Genomic DNA, 26,464 nt, shown 5'->3' on the forward strand with positions numbered 1-26,464 from the left:
ATGGCTGAAGTTAAGATTACACCTGAAGACAAATCAGACCAGCTCCTGGAAAAAATCGTGCAGCTGAAGTTACTAGCAAGAGATGTGCTTCTGAAAAGTGATCTGGATAAGGAAGGTGTAGTGGAATATGTGCTTAGGCTGACTTTTTTAACAAAAGGGCTAAGCAGATCTCTCAACCAGGAGCTGAAGAGCACTACGGAAAGTATTCAAGACATCTGCCACTTGCTGACTGCTTTCCATGACAAGCACAAGGAATTAACTGCAAGTCCAGGCAAGTATGGAGAGATTTACCTGTAGACAAAGTAGTCTGGGTATGCTGGATGCTAAGATCTTCTATCTGGTGATTCTGGGAGATCTTACCTTACATTTGTCAGTATTTCAACACCAGAGCAGTGAGGCATTGGAGCAGGCTGCCCAGGGAAGTGGTGGTCACCATCCCTGGAAGTATTCAAAACACAAGTATGTGTGGCACTCTGGGACATTGTCTAGTGGTCAGGGAGGTGCTGGGTAGAAAGTTGGACTTGATGATCTTAGAAGCCTTTTCCAGCCTTAGTAATTCTATGATTAGCCCCAAATAATTTGTATTTCAACAGTTACATCTCACTGTTTTCAAGCATGAGATTCAATATAAGACTCAATTCTCAGTCTGTGAGGAAATCAATAAATAAATAGATAGATTGATTGTTTGATAGATCGACCATAGAATCATAGAATTAACCAAGTTGGAAGAGACCTCCAAGATCATCCAGTCCAACCTATCCCCCAGCCCTGTCCAATCAACTAGACCATGGCACTAAGTCCTTATCCAGTCTTTTCTTGAACACCTCCAGAGATGGTGACTCCTCCATCTCCCTGGGCAGCAGAATGGCAACAGAATTGTTTCAAAGCATTATGTATATTATACTTTAACTTGGTCAGTTCCCAGATGCTCACCCTGCAACACACTCCCCATCCTCAACAGGACAGGGGGAGAGAATAAGACAGAAAAGTTCATGTGTTGATATAAAGAGAAGGTAATCACTTGCCACTGAGTGCAAAAGTAACTTAGAGAAAAAAGTACTTTCATTTATTGCCAATTGGATAGTGGGCAAAAATTTAGAACAATGTCTTTCCCCCATCCCTTTGCTCCTTCATTTTCAACTCCTCTGCCTCCCTCTCCTCTCAAGGAGCACAATGAAGATAAAGTATATATAAAAAAGTGATTGATGAGTTTGCTTTTAAAAAAAAAGGAGAAACATACTGATATTATTCTTTAGATTGCTTCAGAGAGGAAAAAGAAAAGTACATTATGAGTTCACCAAAAAAAGCCTTCACCCACCAAACAAACAGAAAATGAGTCTTTGACCTAAAAATCTGTAACAAGAGATACTAGAATAAGTTATGAATCATAGAATCTTTAAGGTTGGAAGAGATCTCTATAATCATCAAGTCCAGCTATCAACCCAACGCCATCATGCCTACTAAATCATGTCCCCAAGTGCCATGTCCACATGTTTCTTGAACAGCTGCAGGGATGGAGACTCTACCACCTTCTTGGGCAGCCTGTTTCAAAGCCTGACAAATCTTTCAGAGCAGAAACTTTTCCTAATATCCAACCTCAGCCTCCACTGGTGCTACCTGAGGCTATTTCCTCTCATTCACCAGCTTCATTGCTCTTCTCTGCACATGCTCCAGCACCTAACGTCTTTCCTGGGGTGAGGGACTCAGAACAACCTCCTGTGCAAACCAAGCTGTTATTTTAGTGTTTGGGCTCAATGAGCTTAATTAAAGGTCTTTTTCAATCAAAGCAAAACTCTTCTATTTCCAATTCTTCTGCTAAACTGTTTACAACTTCTTCACAGTCACAAAAGTGCTCCTGGCAAAATAGCTGTGATGGTTTGGGTGTTCCCCACCCCTCCCTCCCCCCCCCGCCCCCCACTTTGGAAATCACCCAGACTCAGCTGGCTCTGGAAATTGAATGAAGCTTATTATTTTCAGCTTAGCACAGTATACAAGCAGATATTTACAGTGGATATAGTTATATACAGAAATATACAAGGTAAAAGGTAATACAGAAACACAATGGCCCTCCAGAAACCTGAGTCCCCAGGAGGGGCTCCTAACTGCTCTTCCACCTTCCCCCTACCCCTTTCAACCTTACCCCAGTCCCAAGGAAGAATGGAGGTTTGGCCGGGGAGTTAGGAAGCAAAGTGGATTAGTCAAAGAGGCTAGAGGGAGATGCAGCTCAAAGCTCCCCAGCAGCAGAACTGCCTTATCTATGTTTTGATTCTTATTTTCAAACATCTCAGCAATCCTATGAGTGAGGTAGACATCAGCCTTGTTTTCCTTTCACAGCCTGTAATCTGGTTCTTCTCACCAAAACATTCTAGCTAGGCTCAAACTAGCACACCAGCAGGCAAACAACATTTTCCTTTTAACTAGCAGTAGAAAAAACACTTATATTAAAAGTACCATTGCTTGTTTCCTCTTCCTTTTTTTTTTTTGCTGCCTATGTGTTTTTGTTTTTCTTACCTTTTCTTTTTCTTTCCTTTTTTTTTTCCTTTTCTTTTTTTTTTTTTAACCATTTTTCCAAATGTAGCCAAAATCCAAGAACAAGCCATTCCAGACCTGAGAAAGTATTACAAAAGAATAGTTTTTAGGTTCAAGAATAGTTTAGGGGTTCAACAACAAAAAAAGCTTTGTTCTAAACTTTAGTCTTTGTAGCTTTAAATTAAGCAATGCAAATAAAGACAGAAGTGAGAAACCTATCTAGGTCATATAACATTCCACATTGATGTTACATGGACAGACAAATTGATGAGTGATGACATTTTTACACAATAGATTTATTTCCAAGGGCAAAACCTTGAGATATTGATTTACCACATATGACATTATTGAAAGAAGTGATTTCCTCTAAGTCTTGTATCAGCCTTTTCTAGTGTTCTTCCCTTCTGTGTCTCTGTCCTTTGTAAGTACAGAGCCACCATCCTGTGCTTCACTCTCTACAAGTTTCTTATGTCTGTTGACTTGCAGTGGATTTAACCTGCCTAACAAAACTTTCCAGGACCTCACACAGCAAATGGAGATGAACAAGAAGTTTGCTAAGGGCTTTGCAATAAATCTAACTAATGAAGACACAGCTGTAGAGACTGACAGCACAAAGTGGGGGGAGTGCTGAAAGAAGTACATCTGAAATCCTTAGAGAATATATCTGGAAGCATTTCTAAGGAATTATAAATGATAAGAAAAATGGAGGATTGTAAAACCAATAGGTTAAAGACAAAAGCTTACATGAATGGTACATTGTGATTAGGTGATTTTTGTGCAGTCTTCACAGACTCACAGAATGTTAGGGGTTGGAAGGGAAAGACCATGTAGTCCACCCCCCTGCCAGAGCAAGACTACCTAGGGCAGGCCACCCAGGAAGGTATCCAGGCAGGTTTCGAATGTCTCTAGAGAAAGAGACTGAACAGCCTCCCTGGGCAGCCTGTTCCAGTGCTCTGTCACACTCACGGTAAAAAAGTTTCTCCTTATGTTTACATAGACCCTCCTACGCTCCAGCTTGCACCCGTTGCCCCTTGTGCTGTCAATGGACATCACTGAGAAGAGCCTGATTCTGTCCTCCCAACACGCTTCATGTATTAATAACCATTAATGAGGTAACCCCTCAGTCTCTTCTGCAAGCTGAAGAGCTCCAGCTCTCTCAGTCTTTCCTCACAAGAGAGGTGTTCCACTCCCTTAATCATCTTTGTGTCTTTGCACTGGACTCTTTCAATCAGTTGCCTTTTCATAGAATCACAGAACGCTAGGGGTTGGAAGGCACCTCAAAAGGACATCTAGTCCAGCTCTCCTGCCAGAGCAGGATCACCTAGAGCAGATCACACAGGAACGTGTGACCTTCACTAAATGCTTTTACTTATATGCAACAGCAGCCCCCACCATTTCTATAACTGGAGGCTGCAATTGTTGAACTTCAATATTGTATATGTGCAGGTGTTTTTGTGTTATCCTCTATTGTCCCTAGCAAAAGTTCAAAGCTGCTAACCATCTTCTATGTTGAATCATAGAATAGAATCACAGGGTTGTTTTGCATGGAAAAGATCTTTAAAATCATCAAGCCCAATCATTATCTAACTCTACCAAATCTGAGATTAAACCACGTCCCTCAGCACCACATCTCTGTGGGTTTTAAACACCTCCAAAGGTAGAGAATCAACGACCTCGATGAGGAGTCTGTTCTAGTGTTTGAGAACCTTTTCAGTCAAACTCTTCTCATATTTGATCTAAACCTCCCCTGGGGCAATTTGAGGCCATCTCCTCTTGCCCTCTCATTCTAGGGAGAAAAGCTTTGTTAAAGACATATGCATTCAAATGTTTCAGGATTCAAGTTTACAAAATATATATAATTAGTGTTTAGATCTAAAGGTCTTCCCAGATTGATTTGACAATCATTTACCAAATTTATTTGACTATTATTTACCAACTGCATGCTGTACACTGTCATTAAGCATTTAGCTAGTGTCTGATCATTAGAAAGTGGTCATTAAAGCTGTCACAGTAGTACTTCTTCAAATAAACACTTGGACAAGCACACAAATGTACTTGCCTGTTGTGATGGTTTGGGTGTTTCCTCCCCCCCCTACGCACACACTTAAGAAAATCACCCAGACTAGACTCAGCAGCTGGAAATTAAAGAACGAAACTTGCACAATATATACAAGTTACAAAATAATACAGAAACACAACAGCCCTCCCAGAAACCAGAGTCCCTGGCGGGGGGACTCCTAACCACCCTTCCACCTTCTTCCCACACCTCTACCTTAACCCAGACTTTGCCTCATATTCAAGGTGAGTTTGGAGGGTCAGCCAGGGGGGTTAGGAAGCAGAAGGATTAGTCAGGCTGATGGCAGGTTAGAGAGAGAGATGCATGCAGCCAGAGCCCAAGAGCAACTCAACTTCTTGTGTTTGTGTTCTTGTTTTCATACATCTTAGCAAGCCTATGAGTGAAGTAGACATCACCACTGTTTCCTTTTCATAGCCTATAGTCTAATTCTTCTCACCAAAATATTCCAGCTAGCTTCGAACTACCATACCTGTATTCAGTTCTTCATAAACAGAATCAAACTGAATAGCAATAAGTAGGCAATATGAAATAGAAGTCAGGAAATCCGTTGTGCTTCATGTATTGAATGGCACTATGGATCTGGGGAGTATTCATTCAGTATGTGACTAAGAGTGTTCACATTTTGAGTAGATTTCATAGAAAAATTCAGCTTGTTACCTGCTTTTTTTTTTTTCTCAGAGCACAACAGAATTCAAGACTGTCTGCAGAAAGTGAAGGATTATTTCATAAATACAGTCTCATACCTTCAAGAGGTAGAAAATAAACTTTATGCTGCTAGTTGCAGACAAGATGATGGCTCCCAGATCCAGACTGCTCAAAATGCATATAGAGAAGCAGCTGCATGTTGCTCTGAAGGAGAAGCATCTATGCAAGCATCTTTTAGTCCTAGTCAACACTCCCAAAGAACTCCCTCCCTGAACAAGACAGAAAGTCAGAATGTTAATCAAATGCAGGAAAATGAAACTGAAAATGTGGGAAATGATGTTGTGGCCTCATTAGCTGAAAACATACCTGCTGGACAGCAGGACATCAGCAGAGAACCTCCAGTGAAAAAGAAAGGTGGTGAACACAACTCTATAGCAGAGAAAAAAGATTGTGGTGGAAAGAATAAAGCTCATGAAAGTAGCTCTGCTACTCAAAAGCCTCCAGAGCTGGCTTTTCAGCATGCTCTTACAAGCAGTGGGGTAGAGACACTGGGAGTCACTTATGACAGAACTGTTCAGAACCTTTCAGAAGAGGATAAAAAAGCAGCAGTCAAAGAAGCTTCAGAAGGGGTAGGAAATGAAGAACATAGACTGAGAGAACAAACTGAAGACAGTAAAATGGAAACAAATCATGAGATTTGTAAGCATGACCAAATGACCTTCCTAGCCTCAGCAGAAACGTGTGATGTTACCACTGTGAATCCTTCTGTGAATGATTCAGAAGCAGCACAAAAATCTAGGCACTGGATGAGCAAAGAGTAAGCTCCTGTTCTTCTTTTTAGTAACAGATGCACATAAATATTGCTTATTAGCATATGTATCAACATCTCTGGGCCCAGAAACTCACTAAGTGTTTGTCGAACAGATGCTGGCCACACGCAAAACAGCAGTTTACAACTTAAACACTGTTATGGGTTTAAGAAACTGGGATGTAACAGGAACAGTGTGGCCAGTAGGACGAGGGAGGTTATTCTTCCCCTGTACTCAGCACTGGTCAGGCCACACCTTGAGTCCTGTGTCCAGTTCTGGGCTCCTCAACTCAAGAGAGATGCTGAGGTGCTGGAAGATGTCCAGAGAAAGGCAATGAAGCTGGTGAGGGGCCTGGAACAGAAACCCTATGAGGAGAGGCTGAGGGAGATGGGGGTGTGCAGCCTGGAGAAGAGGAGGCTCAGGGGTGACCTCATTGCTGTCTACAACTACCTGAAGGGAGGTTGTAGCCAGGTGTGGGGTGGCCTCTTCTCCCAGACAACCAGCAATAGAACAAGGGGACACAGTCTCAAGTTGTGCTGCTGGGGAAAGTGTAGGCTGGATGTTAGGAGGAAGTTCTTCCCAGAGAGAGTGATTGGCATTAGAATGGGCTACCCAGGGAGGTGGTGGAGTCACCATCCCTGAAGGTGTTCAAGCAAAGCCTGGCTGAGGCACTTAGTGCCATGGTTTAGTTGACTGGCAAGGGCTGGGTGCTAGATTGGCCTGGATGATCTTGGATGTCTCTTCCAACCTGGTTGATTCTATGATTCTATGCATTAACCATAGAGTCCAGGAGCTAGATAGATCCAGGAGTGGATTGGAAAGCGAAATCTGTTATTTCATTCTCAGAATGCCTGCATCTCCCTTTTACAAAGGAAGAGCACAGGCATTCAGCCCTTCTCCTTTCCCTGCTCACTCCCCCAGTATGGGCTCTCTTATCTTGGGTTTGTGGGGGAGCGGAGCCTGGTGCTGGCAAGCTGAGCTTTTATCTGCATTATTCAGGCCTGGGTAGGGAGGTATAGGGAGCTGTGGTTCAGGGGCAGGGGGAGCTTTGAGGCCTGGGGTTTTGGTGAGAGGTTGTTTGGAGGTTTGGGGGAAGGCTGTAGAAAGCTTAGGCTTAATGAGGTTCTGTAGTAAGCCCAGATTGGAGAACTGGGCCAAGGCTGACTATGGATTTGTGCATTTTGTCTGTTTCTGTGCTGGTTTATGTAGTTGTGAATAGTGCTTCCATTTTAATTCCCAATCCTTTCCAATCCTGTGTGGAGCATTTTCTTTCACTCTTTTCTGGGAGGCATAGAAGAGCACCTGTCCACTCCCATAGCTACAACAAGCAATGACAACCTTCAATTTGACCTAAAGTAAACTGTAACTTTCTACTTCTTTGCATAATGCTTTCTTTTTTATCAGAGAGGCACTGAGTCACAGCCAGTACAGTCAATACTTCCCAAATTGTTGGAAATCAGTAGGAAAGCACTGCAATGGGTTGGTTTTTTTCATAATTTGGAAACTCTTCTGAAGCAGACTAAACATTAAATGTGCAAGATTTCCCCATCTGTTCATTAGCATGTTTTTAAGGCTGGCACATCATTACAGTAAAGTATTTAGTTATAAATCCAAGACATTGCCCCACCCAAAATACAAATAGTAATATTTTATACTCTCTTTCTCCAGATTTCTAGTGGAAAAGAGTCATAAGAATCAATGTGAAGTGGCTTGTGTTATTAAAGCCCCTGCAGCTGCCCTGGAGAACCTGACATGTAAGATAGTCAATGACACTAGTTCCTTGGTGGTGGATGATTCTGAGGAGCTGGTCAGCAATGTCATCAGTATTGTGTGCTCTGACTATGAGAAAACAATCCCTTTCCCTATCAGCATTGCAATCCCATTTACTTCATGCTTCAGAGGGAATTATCGGGAGATTATGGTGAAGGTGACTGATGTGAACTTTCAATCCAACTACTTAACTCCTGTTTCTTTGGAGAGGCACCAAGGAAGCCATAAGGTTGGTAACCTCTCATCTGAGTATTGTAAAAACATCATTCCAGCTTCCCAGTTAAGCCTCTGTGGAGTTATACAAGTTAAGCTGTAATTATTAACCCCTATTGCTCACTATGTGGTGTTAAATTGAACTTGTCTTCCTACTTTCTCAAGATCTAACTCTGTTTCAAGCCTAGGGTTTAAAGAGGGCCTTTAAGGCCAGTCCTTGATTCCACAATGCTAATGATTGAGGTCTTTGATCCCACAATTCTAATAATTGAGTAATGGTTCATGATTTTTGTAAATAAGTGTAATACATTGCAATATTTGATAACATTAAAAGCTTAAGAGGAATGATTTTGCATTCAGATCACAGAGAAGTAACACATCTCAGAAGAACACAAGATGGTTCATTTTTTTTTGTAAGTTTGGTTTTTTAAGTGCAAAGAATTGCATTGGGCCAGATTCAACACTCAGTTTTCAAGCTTGTTTCATTTCCCCCCAGTCATACAATGACATATTAATGTCATCAGATGATGGGTACAAATCACCACATGGCTGGGCATCTAGATAGCAATAATGCACAATTAATTGGGGGTGGAGTGGCTGACACACTGGAGAGTTGTGCTGCCATTTCGAGACACTTAGGTAGAGAGTTGGCCAGGGAAACCTTTAATGAAGTTCAACAGGGGAAAGTGGAGAGTTGTGCACCTGGGAAAGAACAATGCCATGGATCAGTATAGGTTGGGGACTGACCTGCTGGAGAGCAGTGATGGGTAGAAGGACTTGGGTGGCCTGGTGCATGAAAAGATGGCCATGAGCCAGCAGTCAGCTCTTGTGGCCAGGAAGGCCAATGCCATTCTGTGTGTATTAGAAGGGATGTGGTTAGTAAGTTGAAGGACATTCTCCTTCCCCTCTACTCAGCCCTTGTGAGACCTCATCTGGAGTATTGTGCCTGGTTCTGGGCCCCCCAGCTGAAGAAGGACAGGGAGCTGCTTGAGAGAGTCCAGCACAGAGCCACAAAAATGATTAAGGAAGGTGAACACCTTCCTTATGAGGAGAGCCTGAGGGAGCTGGGGTTTTTGGGCTTGGAGAGGAGATGACTAAGGGGTGACCTCATTCATGTTTATAAGTATGTAACTGGTGAGTTCCAGGAGGATGGAGCCAGCATCTTCTTGCTGATGCCCAGTGACAGGACAAGGGCCAATGGGTGGAAGTTGAGGCATAGGAGGTTCCATGTGAACCTGAGGAAGAATTTTTTTCATTGTGAGGGTGACAGAGCACTGGATACAGCTGCGCAGGGAGGTTGTGGAGTCTTCTACTTTGGAGATATTGAAGAACTATCTGGATGCATTCCTGTGTGATCTGCTCTAGGTGATCCTGCTTTGGCAGGTGGACTAGACCAGATGATCTCTCAAGGTCCCTTACAGCCCCTGACATTCTATGATTCTATGATTCTATTTTCACTTCACACCTTGCTCCATAAATAATGTTGCCTTCTTGAAATGCTAATCTGCTGCAAAACATAGCTTCCTTTCCCTCCAATGTCCTCTAACCCTGCATTCTTTTTATGCAGGAAACCTTTGCAGAAGTGAAAATTCACCAGCTGGGTGTATTTTCTGTGTTGTCATGTTTAAAGAAAGAAACCTTTATAGTTCCAGAGGCAGGGCTCTCACAAAAGCTGAGCGTGGATCCTAGAATCTCTTTCTGTTACCATCCAGAAACATTCAGTTCTCCAGCACCCATGCAGTTAAAGGTGAGCTTGAAATACACAATACTTGTTCCATGGGTTCTTATCTGATCAGTTCTGAAGCAATGATGCTATTAATGTTAAAGGGCAACCTGTTCCACTATTACAAATCTGTAAAAAGTGGTTGCAGCTCCACATCCTGTGAGCACAGCAAATGGTTTCCTGTCAACTTTCTTTAAACCACATAATATCGTCAGCAGACAGTGACATTTCTAGCTAAAAAGGAGAACCAACAATGGTACATCTAGCTAAAAAGAGCCATCTGCCTTTGTTGGATGAACTTCAGCAAATACACTAGGTTTCAGTACTGACGTAAGCATCAACTCCAAACTTGCACTGCTTGGCCCAGTGTTTAAGTTAATGAAACATTTCTATTCTGTCCTGGTGAGGCCACATCTGGATCAGTGTCCAGCTCTGGGCTCCTCAACTCGTGAAGGGCAGGGACTTGCTGGAGAGGGTTACAATAAAAGACTGCAAAGATGATTAGAAGACAGGGACATGTCTCTTACAAAGAAAGACTGAAGGAATTAGGTCTTTTTTAGTCTAGAACAGAGAAGACTGAGAGGGGACTACATAAATGCTTATCAATACTTCAAGTATGGGTGACAGGAGGATGTGCCCAGTCTTTTTTCAGTGGTGCCCAGTGACAGGACTTGGGGTAATGGACACAAACATGAACATAGGGAATTCCACCTAAACATGAAGAAGAACTTCTTTAAGGCCGACAGAGCACTGAAATAGATTGACAAGAGAGGTGGCAGAGTCTCTATCTCTGGAGACATTCAGAACTTGCATGGACATGTTCCTGTGTGGCCTTCTTTAGATGAATCTGTCTTGGGAGGGAGATTGGTTTTGATGATTTCCAGAGGTCCCTTCCAATTCCTTCAATTGTGTGAATCTGTGATTCATTATTTGTAGCAAGAAATGCAATGGAAGGCTTTGTCACCTCTTATACTGAGAATAATCTCCAAATTTGATTCATTTACAATGTGCTCCTTCCTTCCTCCATAAAAATATTGATTCTGAGGTAAAGATCAGCTAAATTCAACAGTGGAAAAAAATGGCAAAACCCCACAACACCAAAACCCAAACACCCTAAACCCAAAACTAAAACCAAAATAACACAAAACAGAAAGAAATTCTTAGAAAAGTATCTAAAATCAGAGAGAACTCAGGAGTTTCAAAATCTGATCTTAAAACAGAGACAAAGCAATCAAAATATTCTAGTCAGTAGAAGGTTTTGGGTGACTTCCAAGCACTTGATTATGCTTTATGTAAAGTCTTGATATATTGATAAGGTTGTTCCTGGAACCTAAAACTTCTGTGATAGTCCAATTCCACAAGATACAATAATTTGTAAAAATTCAGGCATGTAAGAGAAGATTTATTAATCTACAAATTAATTCTAGAACTGCTTTCTATCTTTAGATTCAGCCAATTGAACCATCATTGGTTTCGACATTGAAAGCAAGACATGATATGTTCCACTCAGTCATATCTACCAGTGCACTGGTTTATGTTCAACATCCTTCAGCCCAGCCATTTAACAACCCAGTGACTATTACACTACCCTGTCCTCCAAACCCAGAGAAAAAAAGGCAAGCAGATGAAACAGAACACATGAGAGCCATTAGTGCTACAGTAAAGAGGGTTGCTGCAGCATACCATCCTCGGTAAGAATGACTTCATCACAGATTCAGAGTTGTCAAAGTGAATTAATTAATTAATCTGAGAAGTTGCTAAGTAGTAATTTCTTTGTATCCAAAATGTGGTAGTTCCTTATTACAGGTTTTTTATACATAGAAGTATTATTTGCAACACAAGAACATATCTCCACAATTCTTATGCTATGGCTTCAGCAAGAAAATTGATACAGCATTTGATGTGTAATCTTTGTACGTGCTGAATATTATCTTTCCATCAGGAGTCAGGATGAAATACAAAGTGGACATGACTCTCTTGGAGAAGGTCCAGAAGAGGGCCACAGAGATATCAGAGCACCTCTCTGTGAGGACAAGCTAAGAAAGTTGAGGTTGTTCAGCTTGGAGAAGACAAAGCTCCAGGGTCACCTTACAGCAGTCTTCCAGTCATGAAAAGAGAGCTGGAGACAGGCTTTCCAGTGATAGGACCAGGAGCAATGGTTTTAAAGTAGAGAAGGGTAGATTTAGATTGGACATTAGGAAGAAGTTCTTTACTAGAAGGGTGGTGGAATGTGGGAACAGGTTGCCCAGAGAAGCTGTCAATGCCTCAGACTTTGGGAGTGTTTCAAACCAGGCTGAACAAGGCTTTGTTGCAGCCTGGTCAAGTAGAAGATGCCCATGTCTAGAGTGTTTTCTTTGTTGGGTTGTACATAGGGTCTGCATTTGAGGTGAATGAGTTATTCACAATTCACCATTAAAAAATTGATAAGGAGAGGTGTGGGTGAGAATGGATTAATGGGCTTCCATAAAAAACACCCTCGTGTTCATTAGAATAAATTCAGCCATTAGAATAAACTATCCAGAGCCTGCCAGGTCACAGTTACTTGATTGTGAGTGTGAACGCAGAGTACTCACCTGATTTCAAAAGAGCCTCCTTTTATTTTCTCAGTTGAAGAAGATAATGGATAGCAATCATGCCTTCTTTTCTAAATTCCTTTTTTGTTACTGAATAATATGTGCATCTGGAAGGAAAAACGGGTTGGTGGGGTTTTATTCAGGTATCTACTTCTAGAGACTCTATACCTTGGCGAACAACTCAAAGACAATCCATAGTAATTCCTGTGCATGTTATTAAACAACAGATTAAACAACATTATTTTAGACAGAAACCTTTCTTTTTTTTTTTTCCTTCCTCCTCCCCTTTGCCCTTTTATTTTTCTCTGGAGAACTGGAGGGAAAAATATCTCTTAACAATTATATCACTTACATACTGAGGAGTATAGTTCCAGACGTAGATTTTTCAGCAAGGTGGAAAAAACATGTATTGTCACGAAGGAAAGCAGAAGAAAAAAGAGAGCTACAAATGCAAACTTACTCTTTCTGAAGGATTTGTTGTTGTTGTTGTTGTTGTTGTATTTTTCCTTATATTTCCTTTTTTTCTCCCCCAGTGCTTTGAGTGCTTCTGCGCGAAAAAATGGGAAGAATCTCTGTGACACTTTGAAATTATTAGGTCACAGAAACAAAGAGGAAGGGTGGAAGGTGTTTGATGATGTTATTATTCATTATGTAAGGAATGGGCTTGTGTCATTTCAATTAAATGAGCACTTGGAAAGGTAATGTATGAAAAATTTAACAAGCTTTTATTTACTAGAAATATTTGCCTCCAAGTATTTGTATCAATGGAAATTAGTAGAGTTAAGAAATCATCCACTATTAATTATTAAGCTGACAGCATCTCTTTCTTCTGCTTTGCAGTATAAGATCACTTAGATTTGCTACTCAGAATGACACAAAATACTACTTTGCCTCAAAATTTTGTAATCTACAGATTGTGCACAATGTAATCTACATAAAACTTCTAAGAGGAAATGCAGATGTTAACCTTCACTTGAAAATGTGATGAAGCTCTCTAACTACAAAGCCAAAATATTTATGGGAACTTCTAATTAGGAAATATTATCTTGTTTTCATCTAAAATTTGTATGTATTTGAGTTCAGTGACAAAGAGTCAATACATTCGAAACTAGAAGCAGGAATATTACCACCTTTTCTTGTGTTAGAAACCAAGAATGAAAAGGAGGGAGAAAAAAGGTTCATTGGAGGCTGAAGTTTGTGTTATTTTGCACAATAAATTGATAGTTTATAAACTAGTTTAAGACATAACTAATTGTTTCCTTGCCTTTTCTTCCTTCATACAGGTTTGTGGTCATTCGCCTTTCGTTCCTCCTGGACGACATATACCTTCTCCTCTTTACCCAGGCTGTGGAAGAAGCTCTTTGCAGCACAATGGCTAATGTGATACTGTATCAGAAGAAAGAAAACCCATATCAAATAATAGTTTTGCTAGCTGCATCCAAAGATTTAACCTGTGAGCTTCAAAATCTCCATGAGGAGGGCTACTGTGGTCCCCCAGAACCTACGCAGCAGTTCCCATTAAGAGAAGGAGAGCAGATTCACTTTAGATTTAGAGGCAATATTTGTGCTTCAGGTAAGGTAACTAATTGGTGCATCTGGATTAACATTATCAATCACCTCAGGTGTTCAGAAGTGCCATATGTGAACATCAAGTAGGTCATGGTTAGTCATGGCACATTCCATTATTTCAGTGTTTTGCTTCTTGGCAATGATGGGGAAGGGTTCTAACTGAAAACCATAGAATCATAGAATATACGTTTGATCCCCTGAACATTTTGTACATGAACTCTCCCATTGAAAACTCCATTTACCCTCCAGAAATGATTATTCCTTTAAAAAAAAGGAGTCTCCAGTCCACAGGGAGTTTCTGCTCATGTGTGGAAAGGATAGCATAGAGATGTATCAATTAATATAGAATTGCACATCCTAAAAATGCACCTACCTCTGCCTCCGTTCATTTTGGTGTTACAGAGGGACACATATCCATCCTGAATAGCCAGAAAGCTTATGCCTCTGATTCCATTCACACCATTTCATCTTTATTTCTCTCTATGCTATACACCTTACTCCTTTTCATGTTCCTTGCTTTTCAACTTATACCACAGCCTTCACCACTTATTCCTTATGCCAACAATCCAGGGGCTAATACAGCTACCTGTGAAGACATTTCAAACATCGAAGTAGGCTGGCAGGAATGTTTGAACCTCAGATGTTCAACATAAAGTAATAATGACCATAGCGTGGTTTTGGTCAGAAAGGTCCTTAAAGATCACCTAGTTCCAACCCTCCTGCTATGGGCAGGGACACCTCCTGCTAGACCACCTTGCTCCAGGCCCCATCCAACCTTGTTTCCAACACTTCCAGGCTTGCAGCCCCCACTGCTTCTCTGGGAAACCTGTTCCAGTGACTAGTCACTATCATGGGAAAGAATTTCTTCTCAATATCTAATCTAAATCTAAATTTAATCATGTCTAGTCATCTAAATCAGAGAATCATAGAATGGTTTGGGTTTGAAGGACCTTCAACATCATCTAGTTCCAACTCCCTGTCATGGAAAAGGACATCTTCCACTAAATCAGGTTTCTCAAAGGCCTCATCCAACCTGGTCTTGAACACCAGCAGGGAGAGGGCATCCACAATGTCCCTGGGCAACTGTTCCTGTGTCTCTCACCACCCTCACTGTAAAGTATTTCTTCCTAGTCTCCAGTCTAAATCTCCCTTCTCCCAGCTTAAAGCCGTTTCCACTCTTCCTATCCTTACAATCCCTTGTAAAAATAACTACCTGTATTATGATAAGCTCCATTTGACTCACCCTAATAAGTTATTTTACATACCACGTGTCTAAATACAGGGTTAGTTGATTGGTTTGTTTGTTTGTTTTTATATATGAACAGCAGAGAACGGAACAGATTTTGGCAAAGTCTACAAGCTGATCTTTCATTCACAAAGAAAACCCAGGCTGGAGCTCCAGATTAAAGAAGTGGATGAATTTGGTAACCACAGTTCACCTCATTACAAAGGAACAGCAGTGTTTTATAAACTTAGCAGAGAGATGGTAACCAAGAAATGGGAACAATCCCTGCCATCTGGTGAATGTCAACAGCACTCGCCACTGTGTAAATTAGCACTGACGCTACCAAAGGTGGGTTTCTCACTTGAACATTACAGATCTTTACACATTACTTAGGCAATACAAAAGCACTCTTACTTTTTGATCTATTCTCCATCCATCCATTTTCATGATTTCAAGCTGATAATGCCTAAAATCAGATTTTTTTTCATAGAATCATAGAATGATCTGGTTTGGAAGAGACCTCCAAAGATCATCTAATGCAATGCCCCTCTGCAGTGAGCAGGGGCATCCTCAACTAGACCAGGCCTCCCAGAGCCTTGATGAGCCTCACTTTGAATATCTCCAGGGATGGGGCATCAGATACCTCCCAGGGTGACCTGTTCTGGTGTTTCACTACCCTCATGGTAAAGAACTTGTTCTTTTTTAATAGTGAAGAAACATTGCTTAATAATTTAGTTGTTTCAGTCATATCCTGTTGAAAAAAAAACCATCAGTGAAGCTGATTATTTAGCTTTAGTGAATAATTAGTACATTAAATCCAACACACCTAACTACTGTAACATAGGCACACAAGGCAATGGGAATTCAACCCACACCGCTATTTGGTGATGTTGCTTGCATCAGTAACACAACATTACAATGTTGTCCACTCCTGCTCTTCATGCCTTTTTCCAGCCAAGAAAACCTTAATTTCTACACTGAACTAACTCACAGAAGTTTTAAAAATAATAATTAAAAAATATTCTGGTTTGTTTGTTGGCTCAAAGATAGGAGAAAAAAAGAGTAGAAACAAGTGGTTGGTTTTCTCAAGGGGTGATTATTGCTAATAAAGTCCCCCACAGATCCATGCCAATGTGTTCATGAGAACCTTTTGATTAATTATGTGAAAATTCTGATGAGAGACAAAATATTGAAATCACTAAAGTTGTCTGGGAAGAATCATAGAATCAGCCAGGTTGGAAGAGACCTCCAAGATCATCCAGGCCAACCTAGCACCCAGCCCTAGCCAGTCATCTAGACCATGGCATTAAGTGCCTCATCCAGGCTTTGCTTGAACACCTCCAGGGATGGTGACTCCACCACCTCCCTGGGCAGCCCATTCCAATGCCAATCACTCTCTCTGTCAAGAATTCCTCCTAACATCCAGCCTATACTTTCCCCAGCACAACTTGAGACTGTGTCCCCTTGTTCTGTTGCTGGTTGCCTGGCAGAAGAGACCAACCCCCACCTGGCTACAACCTCCCTTCAGGTAGTTGTAGACAGCAATGAGGTCACCCCTGAGAATCACAGAATATGATGATATTGAGCCACTAGAAGACAACCCAGATAATTTAGATGTCAATAACTGTTTTACTGGGGTGGAGATACATACCTAATTTCATACTGATTTACTCTAAATTACCTCTTACCACTCAAAAGTTTATGCCATATATTTATGAGGCATCCACACCCTATCTGCACTCTGCACTTCTGGTCGTAGAATTCAAAGAGAGGATTTGGAAGCAGAGGAAAGAAAGAAGGCAATGATCAGAAACATGGAGTGGTTCTAGGTAGAGAGTCAATACACTGATGACAACACTCCAGGCAGTTTCTCTACTGACATATTTTCCACACTGATAAATGTTATGTAGAAACTGAAAAAGGAATGTTTATAGACTGTAGAATGATCATAGAATGGTGTTGGTTGGAAATGACCTCTAAGATCATTGAGTCCAACCGTCAACCTAAGACTGACACAGCTATTAGACTGTGCCACAAAGCCACATCTACACATTTCCTGCACACCTCCAGGGGCAGTGACTCCACTATCTCTCTGGGCAGCCTGTTCTGGGGCCTGGTCACTCTTTCAGGAAAATATTTTTTTCCTAATGTCCAACCTAAACCTACCCTGACACAATTTCAGGCCATTTCCTCCTGTTCTGTCACCTGAAACTAGGAAGAAGAGACCAATCCCCACCTCAGCCCAGCCTCGTTTCAGGCTCTCAGCCTCCTTTTCTCCAGACTAAACATGCCCAGTTTCCTCAGCTGCTCCTCACCAGGCCTATTCTCTAGACCCTTCACCAGCTTCATTGCCCTATCTGGAACTGCTCCAGCACCTCAATGTCTTTCTTCTAATGAGGAGCCCAAAACTGAATCCAGTACTCAAGCTGTGGTCTCACCATTGCTGAGCCCAGGTGTACAATCACCTCCCTACTCCTGCTGGACACAGTATTCCTGATCCAGACTAAGATGCCATATGAGCAGATAGCTTGCTCATAATCAAGTAGCTGTCAACCAGGATGCTGTCTTCCTTTTCTGACAGGCAACTTTCCTGCCACTCTGTCCCAAGCCTGGAGTGTCCATGGGGTTGTTGTGACCCACATGCAGGATGCAGCACTTGATCTTGTTGAATCTCACACAATTTACTTCTGGCCTGGCCAGATCCCTTTGCAGAACCTTCTACCTTCAGGTAGATCAACATTCTCACCCCATATCTCAGCCTTTCAGAGGATATGAGAGCAATGATATTAGTAAGTGGCAGGTGTAAACAGGACAAAACCGGGACTATAAAAGAGTACTTTTTACATACAAAAGTAATCAAGAGACGAACTCACTTTCACAAGATATTTGCAGCCATTAAAAATGTGTTTGAGCTGGAAAAGGAATTGACTGAAAGAGAGGCAGAACCATACATTAAGCATAATATTCCAGATTCAATTAAATGCCAGAGCAATGAAAAGGAAATTCTAAACACTTATTGTATCTTATTATGTGTTCTAAAATTAAGTGATACCCACACTGAGAACAATAATTAACATAAGAACATTAGTCCTGCTTATACTGTCTGTGATCTCATCAACACACTCGAATTAGATTTAACTTCACATTTAGGTGGGCTTGAAGAAATAGAAGGAAAGAGTTAAAACTGGATGAGAAAACAGAGTCAGGGAGAAATTGAATGTGGTAGTTGTACAAACAACTACGCCTGCCATCTGTCAAATGCAACTGCTGCTTACCACTTCATTAAAGCACAAGACTTGTGTTAATGGTCATGTAATATGAGCACTGTCACCATCCAGAATTCGTTGTATGTTGATATTATCAACATGCTGTCAGATCACCTTCAACTACTTGACCACATTCCTGTGTTCAGAGATAGGCTCAAGACCTGGTCCTTCTGTTTTGCTAGCTTCTGTCTCCTGTACTACTAGACTACAATTCACAGGATCACAGGATGTTAGGCATTGGAATGGACCTCCAGAGAATATCAAGTCCAACCCTCCCTCTTGCTAGAGCAGGACCACATAATCTAGCACAGGTCACACAGGAATGCATCCAGATGGGTCTTGAAAATCTCCAGAGAAGGAGACTCCACAACTTCTCTGGGCAGTCTGTTCCAGTGCTCTGTCACCCTTACAGTAAAGAAGTTCTTCCTCTCGTTGAGGACAGTTACTTGTGCTGTATTTTCCATCCATAGCCCCTTGTCCTATCCCAGGGCACAAGTGAGCAGAGGCTGTCCCTGTCATTCCTTCTTGACCCTCAGATATTTATAAACACTTATTAGATCCCCTGTCCGTCTTCTCCTCTCCAGATTTAACAGCCCCAGGTCTTTCAGCCTGTCCTCATCAGGCAGTGCTCCAGTCCCTTCATAATCCTTGTTTGACTCTTTCAATTAGATCCCTGTGCCTCTTGAACTGGAGAGCCCAGAACTGGAATTCAGCTGCTACAAATCTCACAGACCTACCAAAGCATATTAGACATTTTCACAGCAAAAGGAAATTAGCTTTGGGTTTTTCTTTATTTGTTTGGTTGTTCTGTTTTGTGCTTTTTTCCCAGATGATAAATTTAGAACTGTCCACAGTGCCTGCTTTTGGTTGTGAGAAAGACAGATGGAATCTTTTGAAGGCAAACCTCCTGGCTACATTTTCACTCACTGCTGCAAAATTCCCACCTAAATCTTGAATTGCAGAGAGAAGACAGTAACTGTGTACATTATAAACTATTTTTATATGTTTATGTCCACATTATCTACTCTCTTACAAATATACTTCTGCCAGTGGTCTAAGCAGCAGTTGTTTGCTTTGTGTGCAAGCACTCACAGCAGTTTTTGCTTTAAACCTGCTCTATTGTACATAAGTAGGATCTCCACTAACAATTCCCACTTATGGAGCTTCCATTTCCTCAGATTTAGTAAATACTCACTGATCAAACCTGTTAGTTTCAACACGAGTCAGTGGATTAGGATTTGATGTCAAGTATGTAGGTGCACATCAGTCATTTTTCCTTCTGATTTTAAAGCAGTTGTATTCATGCAAAACAGCTGAAGAATTGAAAAGGTTAATTTCTCCCTTTCCCTTTCTGTCTGTCCTGTTTGATATGCTGCTAGAGTCTGGTGGTGTCTGAGAGGTCCATTTGACAGAGCACTTCAGTACTACTGGCTGAAATCAGAACGCTTTGCAAAAAGGGGTGGTTGTAATGCACACAAGCATTTCCAAATTACTATTCTGCTGAAGTTTTAGGTCTAATGACTGTCTACCAGCAAAATAGCATGTGATCCCCTGCTTCAGAAAGGCAGTTGCTTAGCTAAATTGAAGGACCTTGCAGACTACAAAACTGCTTTGACAGCCAAGAGTCTTTTACTTCCACCGTCAGCCAGAACAGTGGGAGCACACACCAGCGCAGCTGAACCCTGGGTGAATTTAGTGCCTCGCCACAGTATTTGATCTTTAAAGGCAGATTTAGTGTCTTAGATCTGATGCATTGTGTATTATTACACTATTTCTAGACAATAATCATTTTCAATTCTTATCCTTTTTACCACTATTTTAACTGTAAGTAGCATAAAGTGGTTCAGATTAAAGTCAATGCATGGGTAATTGAGTTCATCTACAATACCTTTGAAAATCTCAAACAGACCTTTGAGGTGCTAAATTCTCATTAGTGAAAGAAAATGTTTAAATATAAGTGCATAATTAAAGGAAGCTGAGTCTTGGAAGAAAAACAATGCCCTCTTCTGGAAGAGAGGTTTTTTTCCCCTTTATTTTGAGGGATTTTTTTTGTCTGTGTTGTGTTACCTATACAACAGGGCACATCCAGTCACAGGATTGCTGCAGAGGCATGCAAAAGGAGGCAGATTTTGATCTCAAGATAAGTACAGCACAGGCTGGGTTTGCACTGCCAGGCAGTGCATCCTGGGTGCATTCTGTGCACACTAAAACCCTCTATCGAGACTGAGCACAGGCCTGACAAAAAGTTGGCTCACAGATGAATACGTAACAGTTAGGATTGACCACCTTGGTGTGTAGCTCAGTACCTAAGAAACACTTCAAATGCTGAACAATATACGAAGTCTGTATTACAAAAGTATTTCAGATAAGCTCAGCAAGGTTCTGGCTCAGTATGCCCAGCTAGAAAAAGGGAATAGTTTATCCAGCCAGAGATTCATGCTTTTAATTCACAGATGGAAAAAAATGAAAAGCTCAGTGAATAAACCTGGAGCAAGTCTTACAGGGAAAGCTGTGCAGAAACCAGCAGGTAATATGACTGAATGTGTGTGACAAAAGTAACAAAAGTGACACAGAAAGAGGAAAAATCACAGCTTGTAACAAAACAAAAACAACAACAAAACCCCAAACCAGCTGACATTCGCTTCACACAATCTCTTCTTATGCTCAGGGCTTATGGACATAATTTCTTGTTCTATATGGAGTAGAAAACAACAGTCAAGCCCACAAGGGTTGCTTATTTCTCAGTCACAGGGGAAAAGGACAAATTGTGGTTTACTTTTTACTTTCTCTCCCATGTTCAGAGGAAGGAGGAAGAACTCTGTACTTTTTAATGGAACTCCTCTTCTGAATTCTGATGATTTTTAGTAATTTACAATTAAAAGTTGAACTATGTAAAATGAGGTGTAAAAAGTGTGTCCAGCAGGTCTAGGGAAGTTCTCCTCTCCTTCTACTCTGCCCTGGTGAGATGACACCTGGAATATTGTGCCCATTTTAGACTGCTCAGTTCAAGAAGTTCTTCACAGAGAGAGTGATTGGCATTGGAATGGGCAGCCCAGGGAGGTGGTGGAGTCGCCATCTCTGGAGGTGTTTAAGAAAAGCCTGGCTGAGGCACTTAGTGCCATGGTCTAGTTAACTGGATAGGGCTGGGGGATAAGATGGACTAGATGATCTTGGAGGTCTCTTCCAACCTGGTTGATTCTATGATTCTAAGAGATAGGAATCTGCTGGAGAGGGTCCAACAGAGGCTATGGGAATGATTAAGGGACTTGAATATCTCTTGTATAAAGACTGAGGGGCTGTTTAGTCTTGAGAAACTGAGAGGGGAACTTGTAAATATCTGAGGGGTGGATGTCAATACGAAAGTGCCAAGCTCTTCTCAGTGATGCCCAGTAATAGAACAAGGAACAATGGTTGCAAGCTAGAACACAGGAGGTTCCACTTCAACGTGAGGAGAAACTTCTTTACAGTGAGGGTAACACAGCCCTGGAACAGGCTGCCCAAAGAGGTCATGGAGTCTCCTTCTCCGGAGCCTTTCAAAACCCATCTGGACATATTCCTGTGTAGCCTGCCCTAGGTGATCCTTCTTTTGGATTGGAAGTTGGACTAGGTGATCTCTGGAGGTCCTTTCCAACCCCTAACATTCTATGATTTTATGATTCTATGAATAATTGTAGCTCCAATATGATTTCTAGACCTAACAGCTACTGCATACCTCCAAACTGATATCTCCCCTACATAGTACGGTAAGCACACACTTTTAATGAGAACACAGTGGCAGCAAGGCAAAGGTAATGCAGCACTCAAAATGAGACTCCATTTCATGTAGGAAGGTTCTGTACAGATATTCCATGCACCACTGAATTCATAAATGACAAACATTTTAATGAGCTGCAATAACCAACCCTTTGGTGTATTGGTATCCATTTATACTTGCTGAAGGTCTTCACTGCTTTTTGGTAATGACATAATTGTAGATAGAGTCAGTCTTAAATGCTGATTGGTTGTAATCCACTCCCACATCTGGAGAAACTCTGCTACAAGGAGAGTCTGAGGGAGCTGGGGTTGTTACACTTGGAGGAGAAAAGACTCTGGGAGGACCTTACAGCTGCCTTCCAATATGTGAGGGGAATCTGCAGGAGGACTGGAGAGGGACTTTGCATGAGGGTGTCTAGCAATAGGACAAAGGGGAATGGTTTTAGGCTGAACAAGAGCAAGTTTAGATTGGATCTTAGCATTTTCAATATGAGGTTGGTGAGACTCTGCAATAGGCTGCCCAGAGAGGTTGTGGATGCCTGCTCCCTGCAGGTGTTCAAGGCTAGGTTGGATGAGGCCTTGCTCAACAAAGTCTAGTTGAGAGGTGACCCTGCCAGTGAGAGGGAGATTGGAGTGGGTGATGTCTAAGGTCCCTTCCAATCTAAGCCATTTTGTGATTGCTATGCCTTACTCATGTGGTCATTTCTCTTTTGTCACGGACAGCAAGAGAAGATTATCAAGCGCCCACGAAGCACAAAGAGGCTTTGCTCTGATTCATCGGGTAAGAACAGTTCCATAACAGACTGATAGCACCAGCAGTATTAATAATACCTACAATTCCTGTTGGCTTTTTTTAAATGCCAAGATTTGGTTTGGCAGTTACTGATGTTTTAAAATGCCATATTGAGGAAGCAGTATGGAGTGATCTACAGCTACCCGAAAGGGGATTGTAATGAGGCTGATGTTGGCCTCTTCTCCAAAGTAACTAACAACAGAACAATAGGAAACAGCAGCTGGCTGCACCAGGGGAGGTTTAAATTGGATATTGGAAAGCATTTCTTTCCTGAAAGAGTGGTCAGGCATTAGAACAGGCTGCCCAGGCAGGTGGTAGAGTCACCATTCCTGGAGCCTTTCACCAAACAAGTAGATGTGGCACTTTGTGACATATTCTAATAATCATAGAATCAACCAGGTTGGAAGAGAGCTCCAAAAGCTCCAGTCCAACCTAGCACCCAGCCCTATCCAGTCATCTAGACTATGGCACTAAGTGCCTCATCCAGGCTTTTCTTGGAACACCTCCAGGGATGGTGACTCCACCACCTCCCTGGGCAGCCCATTCCAATGCCAATCACTCTCTCTGCCAACAACTTCCTCCTAACATCCAGCCTGTACTTTTCCCGGCACAACTTGAGACTGTGTCCCCTTGTTCTGTTGCTGGTTGCCTGGGAGAAGAGACCAACCCCACCTGGCTACGACCTCCCTTCAGGTAGTTGTAGGCAGCAATGAGGTCATCCCTGAGCCTCCTCTTCTGAAGGCTGCACATCCCCAGCTCCCTCAGCCTCTCCTCATAGGGTTTGTGTTCCAGGCCTTTCACCAGGTTCATCGCCCTTATCTGGACACGTGGAGTTGCTGGGTGGAGATCTTTTTCAACATGAATGACTCCATGATTCTAATATGTTAAAAGCTATTCAAAGAAAAATGGGGGGGACAAAATAAAATAAACAAGATAAAAACATCTTTTGGCCAGGAAATCTTGAAAGATAGTGTTCTGATGGTGGGTTTGAATGGTATATAATGTATACAGTATAATTTTCTATATGTAGAGATCCAGTTTGTACTGAAAATCTCCAGTATCACTGATATATTAGTGATAGGAAATGTCTAACCCCTTTTATTTTGTTGCTGGCTTTGCCTATGCAGTTCCAAAAGGTACAGATCATTGCTGAATCTGCTATTGAGTAAAGTCAATTCATGCCCCAGGGCAGGTACAAAAACTGGATTAGAAACAGGAAATGATGATGCTGGAATCCAGAGGAAATGATGATGTTGGAATCCAGAAGAAAATTGTTCACCATGAGAGCAGTTTGGCATTGGAATCATTTCTCAAGAGAAGTAGTGAATTCCCCTCCACTGGCCAGTTTTAAGACTCAGCTCGACAGGGTGCTGGGCCATCTCGTTTCACCTACACTGTCACCAAGAGAGGTTGGACCAGGTGATCCTTGGGATCCCTACCAACCTGGCACTCTATGATTCCAATAAAGTTGAACCCAAACCCCATTCGGTTGGGAATTTTACCCACTGAGATTCCCATTTCAGAATGCTTTTCAAAAGAAAGGAAGATTTATATATAGCTAAAAAAGCAATTTAACTTTCAAATCTTTTTAGTCTTAACTAACTGATTTTTGCCCTTCAGAGGCCCTGTGGTACAACTTGCTGTACTGGCTTGCGGAAGAGCTTGCAGAAGATAATACATCATTGCCTGCTTTGTGCTTACCTGTGCGTCGGAGCGTGCTCCAGCTTGTGAGGCTCAAGTGCCCTGATAATTTAGCACACCAGATCTTTGAGCTATTTTGCTGCTGGCAAAAGACTCTTCCAAGGTCAGCTGACAAACAACAGCTCCTGTCTCGCTATTTGTGGAAGAGTGGCAGAAGTGATCTGTCAGAAGAACTTCATTTCAGGTGGCAAAACAAAGTCTTCACTTGACAGAGTCACTGGCAACCAACAGCCAAATTTCCCTTTTCTTTTGCTGGAAGGTCTGAATATTTCCATGGCATGTTTGGATGAACAAATGACAGGGGTAGCAGTCAGGGAGCAGAATGCCTGTTTAACTTGCAAACTCTTTACTAAGGGAAAGTGAAATCCCAATGCTCCTGCTTGCTAAAAGTAAACATTTCTTCTGTGGAAAGCATTGAAAATATAGGTAGGAAGAGTTACTAATTGGCCTGCATATGTTTAGATAGCATAGATAATGATTGGACTTGATGATCCTGAAGGTCTTTCCAACCATAGTGATTTTGGAAGAAGGGAAGGCTCCAGAGAAGTCTGGAGAAGAGAAGACTCTGGAGGGATCTTATAGCTGCCTTCCAGTACCTGAAGGGAATCTGTGGGAAGGCTGAGTGGGACTTCCTATAAGGGTGCCTAAAGGACAAGGGGGAATGGTTTGAAGCTGAGGGAGAGTATGATTAGATTGGATCTTAGCAAGTTCTTCAACATGAGAGTAGTGAGACCAGAGAGATTGTGGATGCTCCTCTCTGTAGGTGTTCAAGGCCAAGTTGGATGAAGCCTAGAAGCATTGAAAGCCAGGTTGGATGGGGCCTTGAACAAGCTGGCTTAGTAAGAGGTGTCCCTGCCTGTGGCAGGGAGTTTGGAACTAGATGCTCTTTAAGGTCACTTCCAATCCAAACTGTTCTATGATTTTGTACCTTTTTTTTTTTTTTTAGTTGCTGTTATTCCTCTGGATTCAGTGTACCAATTATTTTTGTCCTTAATAACACAATATAAACCTTAAATATCAATCTACATCTAGAGTTATATCCTTTGCTAGTCTTCAGACTATTTATAAACCCTGTGTGTTTTGATGAATAATCTGAATTTTGATGCCTATTTCTTCCTTTCAGAGGTCATATGTGTGCTGTAAATGGGAACATTGCATGGCAAAAGGAAAAATAAGCAGAAATTGTGTTCATTAGTTTGATTCACCAAGTCAGGAATAGCTCAACTCCTTCACTGTGACATAAGCCATCATGTTTTCTTTTTTTTTATAAATAAAGATGCTTTAAAAATGTAAACTAGCTTCTAAGTGGAATATATTATCACATTTTCTGGCACCAGACCTTTTGTCACCAGTGCCTTTCCTTTAGGAACAAATATCCTGCTGCATGCTCAGCAAACGTCCTCACAATGCTCAAGTGTGTAAGGTCTGTTGTATATGGTGACAGTAGGAATAAGACTGGAAATGTTGCATCAAATCAGATTTCATTTTTCCATCGAAGTTAGAAGTCTTCTACTACAACTGCCAACATTCTGCCACAAGATGGCCTCTGTGTCTAACAGAAATAGTAATGCTGCAAGATCTGCATGAACACAACACTGCTAAAAGCTAAAAGCCACTTCTAAAGATCTGGATACTCCACTGCATCGTATCACTAAAATCAGTCCAAAGCATCAAGAATTGTGGGCATCTAAGCAACAACTGCATTCATCCTATTCCTAGGAAGCCATCAGTGTGCCCTGGTGGCTAAGAAAGCCAGTGTTATCCTGGGGTGTATTAAAAGGATACTTATTAGTAGGTCAATGCAGGTTCTCCTCCTCC

General features: G+C 41.7%; 1 protein-coding gene across 1 annotated transcript; it reads left to right on the plus strand.

Moving 5' to 3' along the window:
• On the plus strand, nt 1-24,855 carry DTHD1 (death domain containing 1). Its single transcript, XM_064148429.1, is given in 12 exon segments — nt 1-275; nt 3,016-3,124; nt 5,205-5,264; nt 5,266-6,068; nt 7,729-8,059; nt 9,611-9,790; nt 11,213-11,457; nt 12,873-13,037; nt 13,623-13,912; nt 15,237-15,481; nt 22,876-22,933; nt 24,566-24,855. Coding segments are annotated over 12 exon segments (3,051 nt in total).
• The last annotated feature ends 1,609 nt before the right edge of the window (nt 24,856-26,464 follow it).

The sequence above is a fragment of the Pogoniulus pusillus genome, chromosome 9, assembly GCF_015220805.1.
Source record: "Pogoniulus pusillus isolate bPogPus1 chromosome 9, bPogPus1.pri, whole genome shotgun sequence".
Taxonomy (NCBI): domain Eukaryota; kingdom Metazoa; phylum Chordata; class Aves; order Piciformes; family Lybiidae; genus Pogoniulus; species Pogoniulus pusillus.